The 18,032-nt window shown below is 43.0% G+C and overlaps 1 protein-coding gene across 1 annotated transcript in view; it reads left to right on the top strand.

Annotated features, from left to right (window-relative positions):
• Window positions 1-6,818, top strand: part of LOC126092771 (uncharacterized) — a 51,763-nt gene extending 44,945 nt beyond the window's left edge. The window contains exons 4-6 of the mRNA XM_049908499.1: window positions 1,160-1,264; window positions 2,549-2,710; window positions 6,735-6,818. Of these exons, the coding sequence (XP_049764456.1) occupies window positions 1,160-1,264; window positions 2,549-2,710; window positions 6,735-6,818 (351 nt within the window). The remainder of the gene's footprint in view (window positions 1-1,159; window positions 1,265-2,548; window positions 2,711-6,734) is intronic.
• The last annotated feature ends 11,214 nt before the right edge of the window (window positions 6,819-18,032 follow it).

The following is an 18,032-nucleotide window of genomic DNA, read 5'->3' as shown; positions in this document are numbered from 1 at the left end:
GATGCTGAGGGAATTAGATTAGGAAGTGAAACATTTAAAGTAGTAGATGAGTTTTCCTGTTTGGGGAGCAAAATAACTGAAGATGGTCGAAGTAGAGAGGATGTGAAATGTAGCTTGGCAATTGCAAGGAAAGCGTTTCTGAAGAAGAGAAATTTGTTAACATCGAGTATAGATTTAAGTGTGAGGAAGTCTTTTCTGAAAGTATTTGTATGGAGTGTAGCGATGCATGGAAATGAAACATGGACGATAAGTAGTTTAGACAAGAACAGAATAGATGCTTTTGAAATGTGGTGCTACAGAAGAATGCTGAAGTTTAGATGGGTGGATCACGTAACTAATGCGGAGGTAATGAATAGAACTGGGAATAAGGAGAATATGTGGCACTACTTGACTAGAAGAAGGGATCGGTTGGCGCAAACACTTTCTGAGGCATCAAGGAATCATCAATTTAGTATTGGAAGGAAGCGCAGAGGGTAAAAATCGTAGAGGGAGACCAAGGCATGAATACACTAAACAGATTCAGGAGGATATTGGTAACAGTAGTCACTTGGAGATGAAGAAGCTTGCACAGGATAGATTACCGTGGAGAGCTGCATCAAACCAGTCCCTGGACTGAAGACCTAAACAACAATCAGTTTCTTTGGCCCTTTAGCGTAGTTAGTGTAATGTAACTCATAATCGGTGTTGGCCGGCCGGAGTGGCCGAGCGGTTCTAGGCGCTTCAATCTGGAACCCCACGACCGCTACGGTCGCAGGTTCGAATCCTGCCTCGGGCATGGATGTGTGTGATGTCCTTAGGTTAGTTAGGTTTAAGTAGTTCTAAGTTCTAGGGGACAGATAACCTCAGATGTTCAGTCCCATGGCGCTCAGAGCCATTTTAACCATAATCGTTGTTGCTCGACTATTTCATAATAAATATAAATCCCAAGAGGAGAACCTACTGACAGTATAAAACGCAAAGCCAGGGGGATCGTCTCTGGCTCAACTGCAAATAAAACAGAGTTTCTCGGAAAAATATTAGATAACAGGACTTTATCTTGGTTCCTACACACACTTAATTTTCGATTTTTATTAATTTATTTTTATTTTTACGTTCTTCCTAACGCACAAGTTCTGTGGAGACAGTGAGCTTGTTTTGTGTTTGTATACGTATGTTCTAGAACGCAGAGAGTCTCCAAGATGCCGGAAAGTACAGCAGTTACCTGTTCACTATGTTTGCCGAGCTCTTTGTCTACTGTTGGTTCGCAGATGACTTGATTTCAGAGGTAAGTTCCTCAGAGGCTCTAAAGATCATCATATGAAATTCTATAGAATAGGAAACGCTTGACATAAAAACGCAGTGAACAACAATGACAATATGAATACTGTTATTCAATATGGTGATGCAACGCAAGACAGTTCTCACGACCGTTTTTATCAGTACAAAGATTCAAGAGACATCTGTTACGCTCGGTTGTGATAACCGTTGGCGTTGTTCAGTGCTCCTTATTCCTCATCGAAAATGTTCTCGATGTTTTGGTACACAGATCCTCCTCCTTACCTCGCCGCTATAATTTGATATTAACACCAACAATTAAAACCAGATCCAGCCCATCTCATTAGAAACCCTTTCGGGCGCAATGGTGCAATATCTTATGAAATAGTTTGAATCCGAAAATGCTAAAATCCTAAAATAATCGACGTTTCAGCCGTGTTACTGCGGCCTTTCTCGCGTCATAGAGTTTAAAATAGTGAAACAATCAACATTTCGGCCACGTTGTGGCACCTTTTCTCAGTAATTTCTCATTTTAAATTTTTCGTAAGACCGCGCTGCTGGACACCCACGTCGATCTCAATGAGATTGGCCGTGGAAACCTACGTATGTGTTGTTAGAACTAACATTTTCCGAGACACGTCTTTCGCAATTTGTGTACTAGGCTCTCCTCTTTTCTTTGAAGCTAGACTGATAAAACTCTATAGAGATGTTTCTTCCACATTCCTCTCTATTCTCGTTTACAAGCAGCATAAACAACGTTTTAAAAGTATTAAATCACTCACAGTTATAATTCTTTCGCGTTTCTTCCCCCGAAGCTCAATGCACTATATTTTTACAAGCTAACAGAACAAACACTTGCACTGATCGGGGAGAGTATAGAGACCACACATAAGAAGATACATAAAACTTATTATTTGTCCTTGCGAATTCTAAAAATACGTCGTAAGTGCTTGCAAGTAGCAGTTCTGCAAGAACAGATCAGTCAGTTTTTGTAGGTAATAAGTAGGTTTGTAAAGAGCACTAGCTACTTGATGACTTTGCTGCTCTGCCTAGTAATATTACCAGAAGTAGGAGCCCAGAACACAGTGTGGAATTTAATTTTGTAGTTCTCAAATGACTACAGCACCACGCTGATCTTTGTTAAAGCGAATGATCTTTCTCCGCAAAATTAAGTAATTTCGATTTTCTTGCTGAGAACATAGCTTGTATTCCAGAAACAGTAGACATCAGCACCGTATGTGACTCAGTACTACGTGGAAAAGGTAAAAGCTGACAGCGGCCGTGCTTGTTGCAGAGTGAGAACGTGGCGCAGGCGGCGTACGACGCGGTTCCATCGCTGCTGGAGTGTCCCACGTCCATCAAGCGGTCGCTGCTTATACTGATGCAACGAGCTCAACGGCCGCTGAGCCTCACAGCTGCCGGGCTCTTCCCTCTCTCCAGGGAGTCCTTCGTGTCGGTGAGGATAGCTACTTCACCCTTTCTTAACATACACTCTTCACCGTTACATCCCTCCATTTCTTTCTGTTTGAGTATGGCCACTGTGCAGGCATTTCTGTTCCTACTATGCGGGACACAAACGTTGCGAATGTTGTTTCAACTACGTTGCAGAGATTTCACCGGATGGCATTTACACATCCTTCATACAGTCCGGGTTCCTCCCCATCGGATTTCCGCATTTTGGAAGCTCTAAAAAAAGGTTCAAATGTGTGTGAATTGCTATGGGACCAAACTGCTGAGATCATCGGTTCCTATACTTACACACTACTTAAACTAACTTATGTGAAGAACAACACACACACCCATGCCCGACGGAGGAATCGAACCTCCGGCGGGAGGAACCGCGCAATCCGTCACATGGCAACTCAAACCGTGCGGCCACTCACTGCCGTCGTGTTGCCTCAAAGGAAAAGGTGCACGCCTGGGTGCAATCAAGTTTCAGTAGGCAACCACAAATATTTTCCAGGAAGGCACTGGCATTCTTGTCTCACAATCAGATAAATGTATTAATTAATTTTGAAACAGTGAACAGTGTAATTACGTTTTCTCCATGTGTCTCGTTTTCCTATGAGTGTACCATTTTGTGTAACCAGTGTTCAGACTGGTTTGATGCGGACGGCCACGAATTCCTGAACCTTTGCCAACCTCTTTATCTCAGAGTAGCACTCGCAACCTGCGTCCTCAATTATTTGCTGCACGTATTTCTCTAGTACCACTAAAGGTGTTCCGCGATGTCTTACGAGTGTTGTCAGTGTTTTCCATAATTTCCTCTCCTCCGTAACTTATCAGTGCACCTGATTTTCAACATTCTTCTATAGCACCACATCTCAAATGCTTTGGTTCTTTCTGTTCCTGTATTCCCACAGTTTATGTTCCACTGCCATATAATAGCGTGCTCCAACCGTACATTTTCATAAATTTCCTCCTCAAATTAAGGCCTGCATTTGATACTAATAGACCTCTCTTGGACAGAAAAGCCCTTTTTGCCAGTGCTAGTTTGCTTTTTATGCCCTCCTTGGTCCGCCCATGGTGCCTAGGCTGCAAAATACCTTAATTCCACCTGCTTCGTGATCACAAATCCTGACGTTAAACTTCTCTCTGTTCTTATTTCTGCTACTTCTCCTTACTTTTGCCTTTCTTGATTTACTCTCAATCCATACTCTGTACTCATTGGACTATTCATTCCATTCAGCAGGTCATGTAACTCTTCTTCACTCGGTCTGAGGTGTCTTGTCACGGTCAACGCGGCTTCCCCCGTCGGAGGTTTGAGTCCTCCCTCGGGCATAGGTGTGTGTGTCGTACTTAGCGTAAGTTAGATTAAGTGGTATGTAAGCTTAGGGAACGATGACCTCAGCAGTTTCGTCCCACAAGACCTTACCACAAATTTCCAAATTTAGTTCTTCACTTTAATTGAGAACAGCAATGGCATCAGAGAATCTTGTCTTTCCATCTTAAACTTTACTTCTACTCTACAATATATTTTTAAATTTCAGTCATTGAAATTTCGGTGTATAAATTGAACGAAATACTGCACCATTCTCTTCCACCCTGTTTTAATCCAAGCACATTATTCTTGATCTTACACTCTTAATGTTACGTCTTGGCTCTTGAACTTATTGTATATTACTCATAGTAATCTATAGCGTATCACTATTTAGCTCTGGATTTCGAACACCTTGCACCTTCTGGCGCTGTCGATGGCTTTTCTCAGGCCAACAAAACCTATAAACGCGTCTTGGTTTTTCTTTAGTCTTGCTTCCATTATCAACAACAACGCCAGAATTGCTTATGTGGCGCGTTTACCTTTCTTAAAGCCAAATAGATGGTAATCAAGCACATCTTCAATCTTATTTTCCATTGTTCTGTATATTATTCTTGTGAACAATTTGGGTTCATGAGCTGTTAAGGTGACTGTGTGAAAATTCTCTCACAACTCGGCTCATGCAGTCTTCGAATTTCTGTGGATGATGCTTTTCCGTAGGTCATATGTTATATCGCCAGACCCATGCATTCTACTCAGTAACGTGAACAGTGGGTTTCAAAAATGGTTCAAATGGCTCTGAGCACTATGGGACTTAACATCTATGGTCATCAGTCCCCTAGAACTTAGAACTATTTAAACCTAACTAACCTAAGGACAGCACACAACACCCAGCCATCACGAGGCAGAGAAAATCCCTGACCCCGCCGGGAATCGAACCCGGGAACCCGGGCGTGGGAAACGAGAACGCTACCGCACGACCACGAGATGCGGGCAGTGGGTTTCTTTTTGCCACTTCTCCCAATGATTTTAGAAATTGTCATGGAATGTTGTCTATCCCTTCTGCCGTATGTGATCATATATCTTCCAAAGTTCTTTTAAATTCTGATTCTAATACTGAGTCACCTCTCTCTTCGTGGCAAAATTCTACTTCGCCATGAGTAAGTCTTCCCCGTCACAGAGGCCTTCAGTGTACTCGCTCCCCATATCCGCTCTCTCCTCTGCATATAACAGTGGAACTCCCTCGCAGTCTTGTGTTACCAACTTTGCTTCTAATTTCATCGAAGGATGTTTTACTTTTCTATATGATGAATTAGTCCTTCCAATAATCATTTCTTCTTCGATTTCTTTATATTTTCATGCAGCCATTTCGCCTTATCTTCCCTGCACTTCCTACTTATTTCATTCCTAAGTGACTTCTATTTCTGTATTTCTGAGATGCCCTGATCATTTTTGTGGTTTCTCCTTTCGTCTATCAACCAAAGTATTTCTTCCTTTACCCACGCTGTTACTTTCGTTTTACATAAGTTTCTCTTCCCAACTTTTGTGGTTGTCCTATCTAGGGATGTCCAGTCCTCTTCATCGGAACTGCCTAATGGGTTATTCCTTATCGCAGGATCTATAGCCTCAGAGAACTTCGAGCGCATGTGTTCAGTCCTGTGTGACTCGGTATCCCACTACTTTGCGCATCGATTCTTCCCGATTAGGCTCTCCAACGTCAGTCCACTTTTAGTCATTGCTAAATTGCGATGTGAGTCTATGTTTGCCCCAGGGTATGCTTTACAATCCATTACCTTATTTCGAAATCTCTGTCTGACTATGATGTGTTACACCTAAAATCTTTATGTATCTCCCGGCTTTTCCAACCGCATTTCCTTCTCTTGTTTCTTGAATAGAGCATTCATTATTACCAGGTGAAATTTATTGCGCAACTCAATTAGTGTTTCTCCTCTCTTATTCTTAATACCAAGCCCATATTCTCCCATAACGCTATCTTCTACTCCTTCCCCTATAACAGCATTCTCTGTGACATTTTCATCTCTCTTTATGTACTGTATTACCCTTTCAATATTCTCATATACTTTCTCATCTCTTCATCTTCAGCATGCGACGTCGGCATGTATACCAGAACTATCGTTGTCCATGTTGGTTTGCTGTCGATTCTGACAAGAACAGTCCTATCACTGAACTGTTCATTGCAACACACTCTTTATCCTCCTAGTCGTAACGAATACTACTCCCATTATACCATTTGCTACTGCTATTGATATTACACTATAATCACCTGATCAGAAAAATTCGTATTCCATTCAATTCACTTCACTGACCCCCACTATACCTATACTGAGCCTTAGCATTTCCCTTTTCAGATATTCTGTCTTTCCTACCACGTTCAACCTTCTGCCATTCCCAGCCCCGACTCGTAGAACGTTATCCCCTCGTTGGTTATTCAGTCTCTCTCTCATAGTCACCTCCCTCTTGCTAGTCCTCTCCCAACAATACGAATGGTAGATTAGTCCGGAATCTTTTACCACTGGATGTTCAGTTATAGGCTATGTGTCCTGTGGATACACATTACGTTTCTTTAATGTAGTGGTTTCCATTGCCTTCTGCATTGTCATGTTCTGACACTCCACTCCTTTCCACATTAGTCAGACATCAGCAAAAATACCCTGTCAGTGTGTTAGCGTAACTCAAATGCTTGCTAGAGCATCTTCTTCAGGGTACGCCTTCTTACCCTGGTTGGTCGGAGTTCTTGCAGGATACCCCTGCATTGCCTCCATGTCATCACTTCGACGAAATGTAGTTGTTTCTTCACTTTTTGTTCGTGTCTTCTCGTTGCCCTTCTCAGGTTTGTAGGCTTCTGTGTTGCCCGCGTGTGCGGACAACGGTGTTGGCCCATGGCGGGCCGACTGCACACCTCCCGGCGCGGACGGCGCAGGGAGCGCCTCACTGCGGCTGCTACTTAGCGGCCGCTTGTGTGGCCGTCAGCATGGCCTCTGCAACACGCTGCAGCGTGTCGGCAAGGTTTGCCACCTTGTCGATCGCCACAGACAGTGCAGAGACGGCTGCTGCCAGGATGTCTTCGTTCGCTGCAGGTGCAGCGTCTCGCCTTGGCGCAGCTGGCTGGCGGGCGGTGGCAGTCGTGTTGCCACTCTTGCCTCCGCCCGTTGTTGTGGCGTCTTCTTTGCGCATTTTCCCCTTGTGGGGGGAAACGCACTCAGCTTCAGGTGTGCCCTCTCGGACACGTTTGATGGCGCGGATGCGCCTTCTTCTGTTCCCCACAGCGGTGGGGGCGTTGGTAGCGCCTGCGGCTGTCCTCTGCGTAGTCGCTGTTGCCTGCCGCCTCGCCGGTTTTGCGCCTGGGCGCGGACGGCCGAGGGAGCGGCCGGCAGACTTCTGTGCTGGCTGCCCGCGCTGGCGAGCAACCGCGGCTTTGGAGACTTCACAGCCGCGATAACTCGCCATATGTGGGCCGCCGCAGTTTGCACACTTCGGAGTGTGCGTCCTGGGAAGTGGGCAGAGCCCACTTGCGTGGGGGCCTGCGCACTTCGCGCATGCCTCGGGAAAGGAACAGTGGCGAGCCACGTGTCCCATCCCCTGGCAGCGGAAGCACTGGACGAGCCCCCTCTTCTGCTTGAGGCCCTCCGTGGTGGCCGATGTGTTGGCCACCTTCTTCAGCTCGAAGAGCTGCCTGTTCTCCGGTGTGTCAGTGGCAATCACCAGCAGGGAAGGCGAATCTTTATGGCTGACGTGGGACTTGACCCGCGTCACGTTCCTGACGTGGAAGTCAAGGTCCGTCAGCTCTTCCTTCAACAGGTCCTTTTCAGCCGCCATGGGGAAACCCTTGACGACTACCTTTAGTAGCCTCTCGGGGACGGCGGCGTGCGTGTACCAGTGCAGGCCCTGGTTCGACGCCTCCGACGTCACCTTCACGTAATCCTGTGTATTTGCGACCTGCAGCCGCACAAGGTTTCCAGAGGCAGCTCGCAGCGTGAAGTCGGCAGTCGTCCACTGCCTGACGAGCTGCAGGAAGCCCTTGTAGTCCTTGGCCACCTCAAAGACTATCGGCGGCGGCCGTCGATGAGACCGCCCGGTGGTGGGGGCCGTCTCTACTTCTTCGTCTGAGAAGCCATCCTGTGCAGCTGTCGTGGGCGCCGTCTGCGAGGTCGTTGGCTGCTCCGGCCTCTCGTCGTCTGCAAGCGCGCCGAAGCGGTTTGCAGTCGATGTGGGAGGCGGGGAAGGCGTCGCCCTGGGTCTGGCCGCCCGTCGGGACGAGACGGTGGTCCAGGTGGCGCCTGCCACGCTATCATCACGGATGGCGCGTCTTCTGCCTCCTATGGTAGAGACAGTTGGCTGCCTCTTCTTCTTAGCTGCTTTTCTGGCGCCGAGTTGAGCGGCGGACATCGGCCGTTTGCGCCGCCCGCCTTCTGAGAGATGCGGTGCGCTGGCTGTCGTCCTTCGCTCGTTCCTCGTGGGCAGGAAGTCTGCCATGTTGATGATGACATCGTCATCTTCTTCCGACTCGGGGTCCGTGTGCGGTGGCCGAGTCGTCGTAGGCGGCGGGTCAGACGGGGCCGCCGGGGGAGCACGCTCCTCCGGACGGCGGTCTGCCACACCAACTTCTCCAGTCGTCGTATTTGGGGGGCCGGATGGGGCCGTCGACCGAGCGGGCTCGGCCGAACGGCGATCCGCCACACCCATAGCTCTGCTCAGCGATCCTCTGAACTCCGGGCGTGCCCACGACATCTCTGCGCGCTGCCGGAGCGACGACTAGCGCCACTAGAATATTACTGGGGTTTAGAGTGAACCCTTATTCTGCGACAGATTACGTCGTTGTTCAGGTGTAAAATTTGTTTAATTTCTTTATTGTTGTCAAAGAAGCACATGGGTTTACGTAGGTTCTGACATGAAAGTTTCACAACAGTTGTCAAGATAACGTATTACGTCCTGTTTAGCAAAAATAACAGTGAACACAACAATATCAAACTTAAATAGTAGGTTCCGTTACTTCCAGACAGTGAAACACTGTCTGAGGTGGTCAATATTGCAACAGATCATCCGATACCGTGTCTAAGTTCAGTACTATTTAGGATCACGATCAAGTCTATGGAGAATGGTTAGTTTTTGTGACAAAATGAGCAAAAGATTAGTCAAGGTTGACCATGTTCACAGTGGACTTTAGTTGGCGATCCATCGATTTTACGCGTCTGCCAGTGGCATTTACCTTTAGCTGCGACATGCTGTCAGCTGCATGGCGACTCTCGCTCTCTGAAAATCCTATAAAAAGCTAATCAAAATCTTTACTGATTTTTTTTTTTAGCTGAAACTTTCATTATCCCTAGTCTGTAAAATATGGCGATATACACATGTATAGATGAAGCAGCGTGGACACTTCAACACCCTCTCAATCTCGCAAGAACAAGTAACCACATGGATGTTTCGGTTCTCCGCTATCAGAGCTCAACAACTCTTCAGCTAATTTCTAGCTGAATGTCAGCCAAAGTGAACACTGTGTTCACAAATAAAGAAATAAAAAAAAATTCCTCTTTTGGTATCGTAGAGAGCGTGATGCTCCCTGTTCTACACTTGACACTGGTTCAGAGGAAAGACCCCGAAGTTTTCGGTATTGTGTCTTTCGTAGCAAACTGTCCCCCACCTGTGTTCTTTCGTGCTTCACTTCATGGCGCTATCAGACCAATGGGAGCGTTCCTTTTATCTTGTGGAAACTATCCTGCCAATCGCAAAGGTCCTACCTTTAAATTGGATCGAAATATCGTCACTTTTACTCCTTCGGATTTTATTTCAGCCAACCGGACATTTTGTGCCCGCTCATGACGCCTCAAAGTTACACGTGTACATCACGAGAGCACCACAGGTCTTTCACATGATCAACTGCGTCGCTGGCCTGTTTGTATCCACCTGGAAATTCCCAACGCAGTTTCCTACGGAATTTCTCTGCCACAGGCAGCGCTGCGTCGCTACCTGTTCCATTCGATGTGTCACTCAGCGCATTCATTGTCTCTTTCGCTGCATGTCACCAACCCCTGTTAGCAACCAATCATTGTATGCGGGCCGTGACGGCGCAACTCGCGTCTGCCCCCAAACTAACGCGTTTTTTCCAGCAGCTTTTTTCACCTTTTGCTCATTGACATGGAGAATTTGGGTTCGGCGTTTTAATACTATCGAATCGTGTGTCATCCCTTTGCATTACATACTGTACATTTTGATAGGCAAATCTGTTGACTACCGCCGAAGTATGTCAAGTGACATATCCATCTACTTTTATGATGTATAAAATCTCATGTAAGGTGAAAAAATTAACATTCATTTAAGCTGTCACCTTACATATCTGCCTCCTTCTGTATTCAGTTTTGAGCTGGGTCAATCAGCGGTTGAGCGATTGATTGAGGTCAACGTAAAATTGTTCTCAACTGCTGAATGTACGAATTGTTATATATTTATATTGACCAACTCTTTCAGTCTCTTTTTTTTCCTTACCACAATTTGTTTACTACACATAGCTGATTTGAGCACCAAAGTAATATTTTTTTTTCAGAATTTAACATGTTTTCACTAGTTTCCTGATTTAATACAAGTATTTAAGTAATATTAAGTCTTTTATTTCTATTCTATGGTTGAGTAAATTTAATTTTAAATTTAAACAAATTAGAGATTCCCTATAAATTTGCACCACTCACAATTTTTAAATTTGAGACTGACTTTTTTTTTCTTACGTAACGACTTATGTTAAATGATGATGGAGTTGTATGGAAGTTGAGGAAACCTTCATTTAAAATTATTCTCCCCTTTTTCTATACTTATGTCTTATCCTCAACCTTACTTTCTATCTTTTAGTATTCAAGCAAGTTTCGTCTATTACAATAATTTCTCAACTTATCTTACACTTAACAGCATACTTTGTCACATATGTGTTATCCTCTCTGACTGTTGCTTCCACAAAGGTATTTCCTTTTGTCATCTCTAAAGTTGGCGTACCAGGCACCCACACTGACTGTTCCTTCCTCATTTGCCTGACCACTCCGTTCAGTTCTGCTGTCGATCTGACTGCAATGACAATGCATTGTTCTTGATGACGTCGTATATAATACAACATTGTGCACACTTTTGTCCATCTTACATCCCCAAATTTCTCTAATTTACATGTCATTACCACCTATCGTATCACAACCCTTTCTCCCTTAAGATACATTACAAGCTTTACAAAAACTAAACTGCTGAGAGACATTACAAAAAGTCCGTATTTAAACTATACATAAGATGCTCTATATTATACTCTTCATAACTTTACATCTTCTATCCCCATTCTATATGTACATTTTTCCCCTTTTTTCCATTAATGTTATCCTCGTCTTTATCACGATTGATGGTGATGAAGGTTAGTGTGTCTTTTTTTTTTTAACTACAGGTGCATCATATCATAAAAGCTCCGCACCTTGACTCTCTCCAACGTCTATTTGTCTGCAATCCCTTCTTTTGCCATAAGCTGTAACAGAACTTTAAAAATTGGCGACTCCATGTTGTCTTGTGCACTACGACCAGATAACTTGTAAACTTGAAAAAAGAGACAGCATTGGTAGTATATTTTTACTATCGCAAAATCGATTTTCTGTCACTGAGTGACCATCTTCAGTGCTAGAAGTTAAAAATTTTTTTCACATTACGATCAGAGAGTACAACAGAAAATCACAATTGCATCTGCATATGAACATAACACTTGTTAGAAACAAACCTATACTGTATAACTTAAATTAGGATGACTGTTGTCACTAAGCTTTACGGCAATCACATAGACTGAGGTCGCTGTTTACCTACACTTGTTCAGCAGACCTCGGCGTGACGGGGCTTGACACGCCCTCTATGTGACATGTGTCACGTGAAGACATAGTATTACTGTTTTTGCGAATTATTAACACTAAATAACTCTTGTACTTTTGTGAATGGTGTAGTAATACAAATTTAAAATGTACGTACAACACATAGCAGACGCTGGGGAATATCTAAAATACATTGGCGTTTTGTTTTTTATAAACTATAAAACATAAAATAGATCGATGATAAGTTGTTAGAGTGCAGAACTTATAAAAAGTAAAATATAATGCAAAAGAATAATAAATGAATAACATAAAAAGAGGCGTAACACAGGTTTTTTAAAAAACGGAATACCCACCATCTGGCGTGGGAAGGCAGAAGTACAACGTTCGTAATTTATGTAACAAACGTTAATACCAAGGAGTCAAATATATAAAAATAATAACGTTAATACCAAGGAGTCAAATATATAAAAAATAATAACAGTATGAAACTGCCGTTACTTAATAATTAAAATGCCGTGCAAATATAAGGTGCGAACAAGTAGTATACATCAATCATCGAGAAACCATCACGAGGAAGGACAAGTAATAGTGTCACTTATACCAAAATATATATCGTACTTTAGAGAAATTAAACATAGACTATGCACGATATCCAGCACTTATTCAAATAGCAAAGGAATTGTTAACATACATTAAAATTAATTACGTAAAGTGATAACCGGTTTGTATTACTTTGTGTCAACGCCTACGAGATGTCGACTGTAGTAAAATTATGTTCAGTAGGCGTCCATAAGTTCTGCAAATTACAGAACAAAAAAGGAAGAAGCATCTTTTAAAAACCGAAATTAGTAATGTTATTAAAACAAACTGAAAACATGTGTGTCAATGTGTTGAGATAGTTGAAATAGCGGCCATTATACGTGTTCTCGTAGCGACTATGACTGAGGCGTTGTATATAAGGGATAACAAGCAGCTGGCTATGAATTGCTAATTGTGATGATTGACCACAAGTTGACTTTATTTCATAGGAAATCTGACAAGCATTCCCAAAAATGTGTGCTTCTCGATATCGTTTGCTCGTTAAGTAGCGCGATATCTGGAGCTTTATTATGACAAAAGATCTCCATCTCTTCCATAAGGTCGAGGAGGCGACCTTTTTTACCCTTGTGTAACAACTTCCATTGCGATGTCAAATCTGGAGTTGTATGACCAGTTGCTACCAGATGGGCTGCGAAATTCGATTTTTCAGCAATATCTTTCCTCTCAAGTGCAACGTGCTCACGGAACCTTGTTTCTAATTTTCTTCCGGTTTGCCCTATGTAACCTGCATTACACGTGGCACACATAAGTTTGTAAACACCTGATTCATGTAAGACTTTGCGTTCATGAATGTTATTCCTTAAAAGCACGCCCAGTCTGTTCGCCGTCGAGAAACCTACATTAATATTTCTCTTCTTGAATACACTGGCAATTTTATTGCTAATGGGACCATAGAAAGGCAATGTGATAAATTTTTTATTTTTAGTTTCGCTTGTCTCATTCCGCCTTAAATTGTCTTTACTATATTTTTTGGATATCATCTCATAAATGTTCATGACGTATTTCAACGGGTAATTATTTTTTCTTCCAATTTGTTTAACTATGTTTAACTCTTTCTCATGGTTTTCATTAGATAATGTTAATCGGAACATACGATGAAATGCAAAGTGGAAAAACGCTTTTTTGTGTTGGTCTGGGTGTTGTGAACGATAATCTAAGATGATATCTGTGAATGTTGATTTTCTGTAAATGTCAAATGTATGTTTTCCATTTTCCCTTCCAATGGTTAGGTCTAAAAAATTAATGACTTCATTCTGTTCTTTTTCAACTGTGAAAGCAATTTTGTTGTGTAAGCTATTAAATGTACTGACGACTTCGTTAATATCAGATTGACTACCATTAATAAGCAATAGCGTGTCGTCTACATATCTATAGTAGTATACGATCTTTTTAGCTAATGTTGGAAAATCTTTTAGTAATTTCAATTCAAAATAGTTAATAAAGATGTCTGCCATAATCCCTGATACAGAGTTTCCCATGCAGAGTCCGTCTTTTTGGACATAAATTTTATCGTTAAATGTGAAGTAGTTATATTTTAAGCAGAATGATAATAATTCTATGAACTCGTTTATTTCCACGGTGGACATATTACTGTGGTTTCTGAGATTAGCGTCAATAATTTGTATTGTTTCATCAATCGGGATATTCGTATATAAATTGACAATGTCCAGCGAAAGAAACGTCATAGTGTCTGTAATAGGTATATCTTTTATTTTCTCTACTAATTGGGTACTATTTTTAATAGAGAACTGTTGCACAAATTTATAATGTTTATTCAAAATAAATTTCATCGTATGTTCCGATTACCATTATCTAATGAAAACCATGAGAAAGAGTTAAACATAGTTAAACAAATTGGAAGAAATAATAATTACCCGTTGAAATACGTCATGAACATTTATGAGATGATATCCAAAATATATAGTAAAGACAATTTAAGGCGGCATGAGACAAGCGAAACAAAAAATAAAACATTTATCACATTGCCTTTCTATGGTCCCATTAGCAATAAAATTGCCAGTGTATTCAAGAAGAGAAATATTAATGTAGGTTTCTCGACGGCGAACAGACTGGGCGTGCTTTTAAGGAATAACATTCATGAACGCAAAGTCTTACATGAATCAGGTGTTTACAAACTTATGTGTGCAACGTGTAATGCAGGTTACATAGGGCAAACCGGAAGAAAATTAGAAACAAGGTTCCGTGAGCACGTTGCACTTGAGAGGAAAGATATTGCTGAAAAATCGAATTTCGCAGCCCATCTGGTAGCAACTGGTCATACAACTCCAGATTTGACATCGCAATGGAAGTTGTTACACAAGGGTAAAAAAGGTCGCCTCCTCGACCTTATGGAAGAGATGGAGATCTTTTGTCATAATAAAGCTCCAGATATCGCGCTACTTAACGAGCAAACGATATCGAGAAGCACACATTTTTGGGAATGCTTGTCAGATTTCCTATGAAATAAAGTCAACTTGTGGTCAATCATCACAATTAGCAATTCATAGCCAGCTGCTTGTTATCCCTTATATACAACGCCTCAGTCATAGTCGCTACGAGAACACGTATAATGGCCGCTATTTCAACTATCTCAACACATTGACACACATGTTTTCAGTTTGTTTTAATAACATTACTAATTTCGGTTTTTAAAAGATGCTTCTTCCTTTTTTGTTCTGTAATTTGCAGAACTTATGGACGCCTACTGAACATAATTTTACTACAGTCGACATCTCGTAGGCGTTGACACAAAGTAATACAAACCGGTTATCACTTTACGTAATTAATTTTAATGTATGTTAACAATTCCTTTGCTATTTGAATAAGTGCTGGATATCGTGCATAGTCTATGTTTAATTTCTCTAAAGTACGATATATATTTTGGTATAAGTGACACTATTACTCGTCCTTCCTCGTGATGGTTTCTCGATGATTGATGTATACTACTTGTTCGCACCTTATATTTGCACGGCATTTTAATTATTAAGTAACGGCAGTTTCATACTGTTATTATTTTTTATATATTTGACTCCTTGGTATTAACGTTATTATTTTTATATATTTGACTCCTTGGTATTAACGTTTGTTACATAAATTACGAACGTTGTACTTCTGACTTCCCACGCCAGATGGTGGGTATTCCGTTTTTTAAAAAACCTGTGTTACGCCTCTTTTTATGTTATTCATTTATTATTCTTTTGCATTATATTTTACTTTTTATACACTCCTGGAAATTGAAATAAGAACACCTGAATTCATTGTCCCAGGAAGGGGAAACTTTATTGACACATTCCTGGGGTCAGATACATCACATGATCACACTGACAGAACCACAGGCACATAGACACAGGCAACAGAGCATGCACAATGTCGGCACTAGTACAGTGTATATCCACCTTTCGCAGCAATGCAGGCTGCTATTCTTCCATGGAGACGATCGTAGAGATGCTGGATGTAGTCCTGTGGAACGACTTGCCATGCCATTTCCACCTGGCGCCTCAGTTGGACCAGCGTTCGTGCTGGACGTGCAGGTCGCGTGAGACGACGCTTCATCCAGTCCCAAACATGCTCAATGGGGGACAGATCCGGAGATCTTGCTGGCCAGGGTAGTTGACTTACACCTTCTAGAGCACGTTGGGTGGCACGGGATACATGCGGACGTGCATTGTCCTGTTGGAACAGCAAGTTCCCTTGCCGGTCTAGGAATGGTAGAACGATGGGTTCGATGACGGTTTGGATGTACCGTGCACTATTCAGTGTCCCCTCGACGATCACCAGTGGTGTACGGCCAGTGTAGGAGATCGCTCCCCACACCATGATGCCGGGTGTTGGCCCTGTGTGCCTCGGTCGTATGCAGTCCTGATTGTGGCGCTCACCTGCACGGCGCCAAACACGCATACGACCATCATTGGCACCAAGGCAGAAGCGACTCTCATCGCTGAAGACGACACGTCTCCATTCGTCCCTCCATTCACGCCTGTCGCGACACCACTGGAGGCGGGCTGCACGATGTTGGGGCGTGAGCGGAAGACGGCCTAACGGTGTGCGGGATCGTAGCCCAGCTTCATGGAGACGGTTGCGAATGGTCCTCGCCGATACCCCAGGAGCAACAGTGTCCCTAATTTGCTGGGAAGTGGCGGTGCGGTCCCCTACGGCACTGCGTAGGATCCTACGGTCTTGGCGTGCATTCGTGCGTCGCTGCGGTCCGGTCCCAGGTCGACGGGCACGTGCACCTTCCGCCGACCACTGGCGACAACTTCGATGTACTGTGGAGACCTCACGCCCCACGTGTTGAGCAATTCGGCAGTACGTCCACCCGGCCTCCCGCATGCCCACTATACGCCCTCGCTCAAAGTCCGTCAACTGCACATACGGTTCACGTCCACGCTGTCGCGGCATGCTACCAGTGTTAAAGACTGCGATGGAGCTCCGTATGCCACGGCAAACTGGCTGACACTGACGGCGGCGGTGCACAAATGCTGCGCAGCTAGCGCCATTCGACGGCCAACACCGCGGTTCCTGGTGTGTCCGCTGTGCCGTGCGTGTGATCATTGCTTGTACAGCCCTCTCGCAGTGTCCGGAGCAAGTATGGTGGGTCTGACACACCGGTGTCAATGTGTTCTTTTTTCTTTTTTCCATTTCCAGGAGTGTATGTTCTGCACTCTAACAACTTATCATCGATCTATTTTATGTTTTATAGATTATAAAAAACAGAACCCCAATGTATTCATTTATTCCCCTGCGTCTGATATGTGTTGCACGTACATTTTAAAGTTGTATTACTACACCATTCACAAAAGTACAAGAGTTATTTAGTGTTAATAATTCGCAAAAACAGTAATACTATGTCTTCACGTGACACATGTCACATAGAGGGCGTGTCAAGCCCCGTCACACCGAGGTCTGCTGAACAAGTGCAGGTAAACAGCGACCTCAGTCTATGTGATTGCCGTAAAGCTTAGTGACTACAGTGCATCCTAATTTAAGTTATACAATAGGTTTGTTTCTAACAAGTGTTATGTTCATATGCAGATGCAATTGTGATTTTCTACGTTGTACTCTCTGATCGTAATGTGAAAAAAATTTTTAACTTCTTGCACTGAAGATGGTCACTCAGTGACAGAAAATCGATTTTGCGATAGTAAAAATATACGACCAATGCTGTCTCTTATTTCAAGAACTTTAAAATATAGTATATCTCTATCTGGTTTCCTTTTCAAAACATTCTCCACTGTCCAATTCCATTGTTCTAGAGCTTGTACTTCTATTAGGAAGTTATCAGTATCTCGTTCTTCTAAACTTACTTTCTTCCCCTATCTTACTCTTCCTTGTTGAAATCATCTCTGTGTTAAACTCACATCCCTCTGTCTACATGCTCGCAAGAAATAACATGTTTCTCGCTTTCCTTAACAATTCAACTCTCTCTTTTATTTCTTATCTCCTAAAAACCTTTTATATCTATCTCCCTCAACCTCTTTTTAATATTAAGTTGTAGTAACTTCCACAAATCATAAAACCTTCTCATATTCCCAAAATATCTCCTCAACAAAATGTTCACCATCTGTGACAGAACAAACTACAAA

This window comes from Schistocerca cancellata, chromosome 7 (assembly GCF_023864275.1).
Source record: "Schistocerca cancellata isolate TAMUIC-IGC-003103 chromosome 7, iqSchCanc2.1, whole genome shotgun sequence".
In the NCBI taxonomy this organism is placed as follows: Eukaryota; Metazoa; Arthropoda; class Insecta; order Orthoptera; family Acrididae; genus Schistocerca; species Schistocerca cancellata.
The sequence above is the reverse complement of the archived record's forward strand: the minus strand, read 5'-3'. Positions and strand labels throughout refer to the sequence as shown.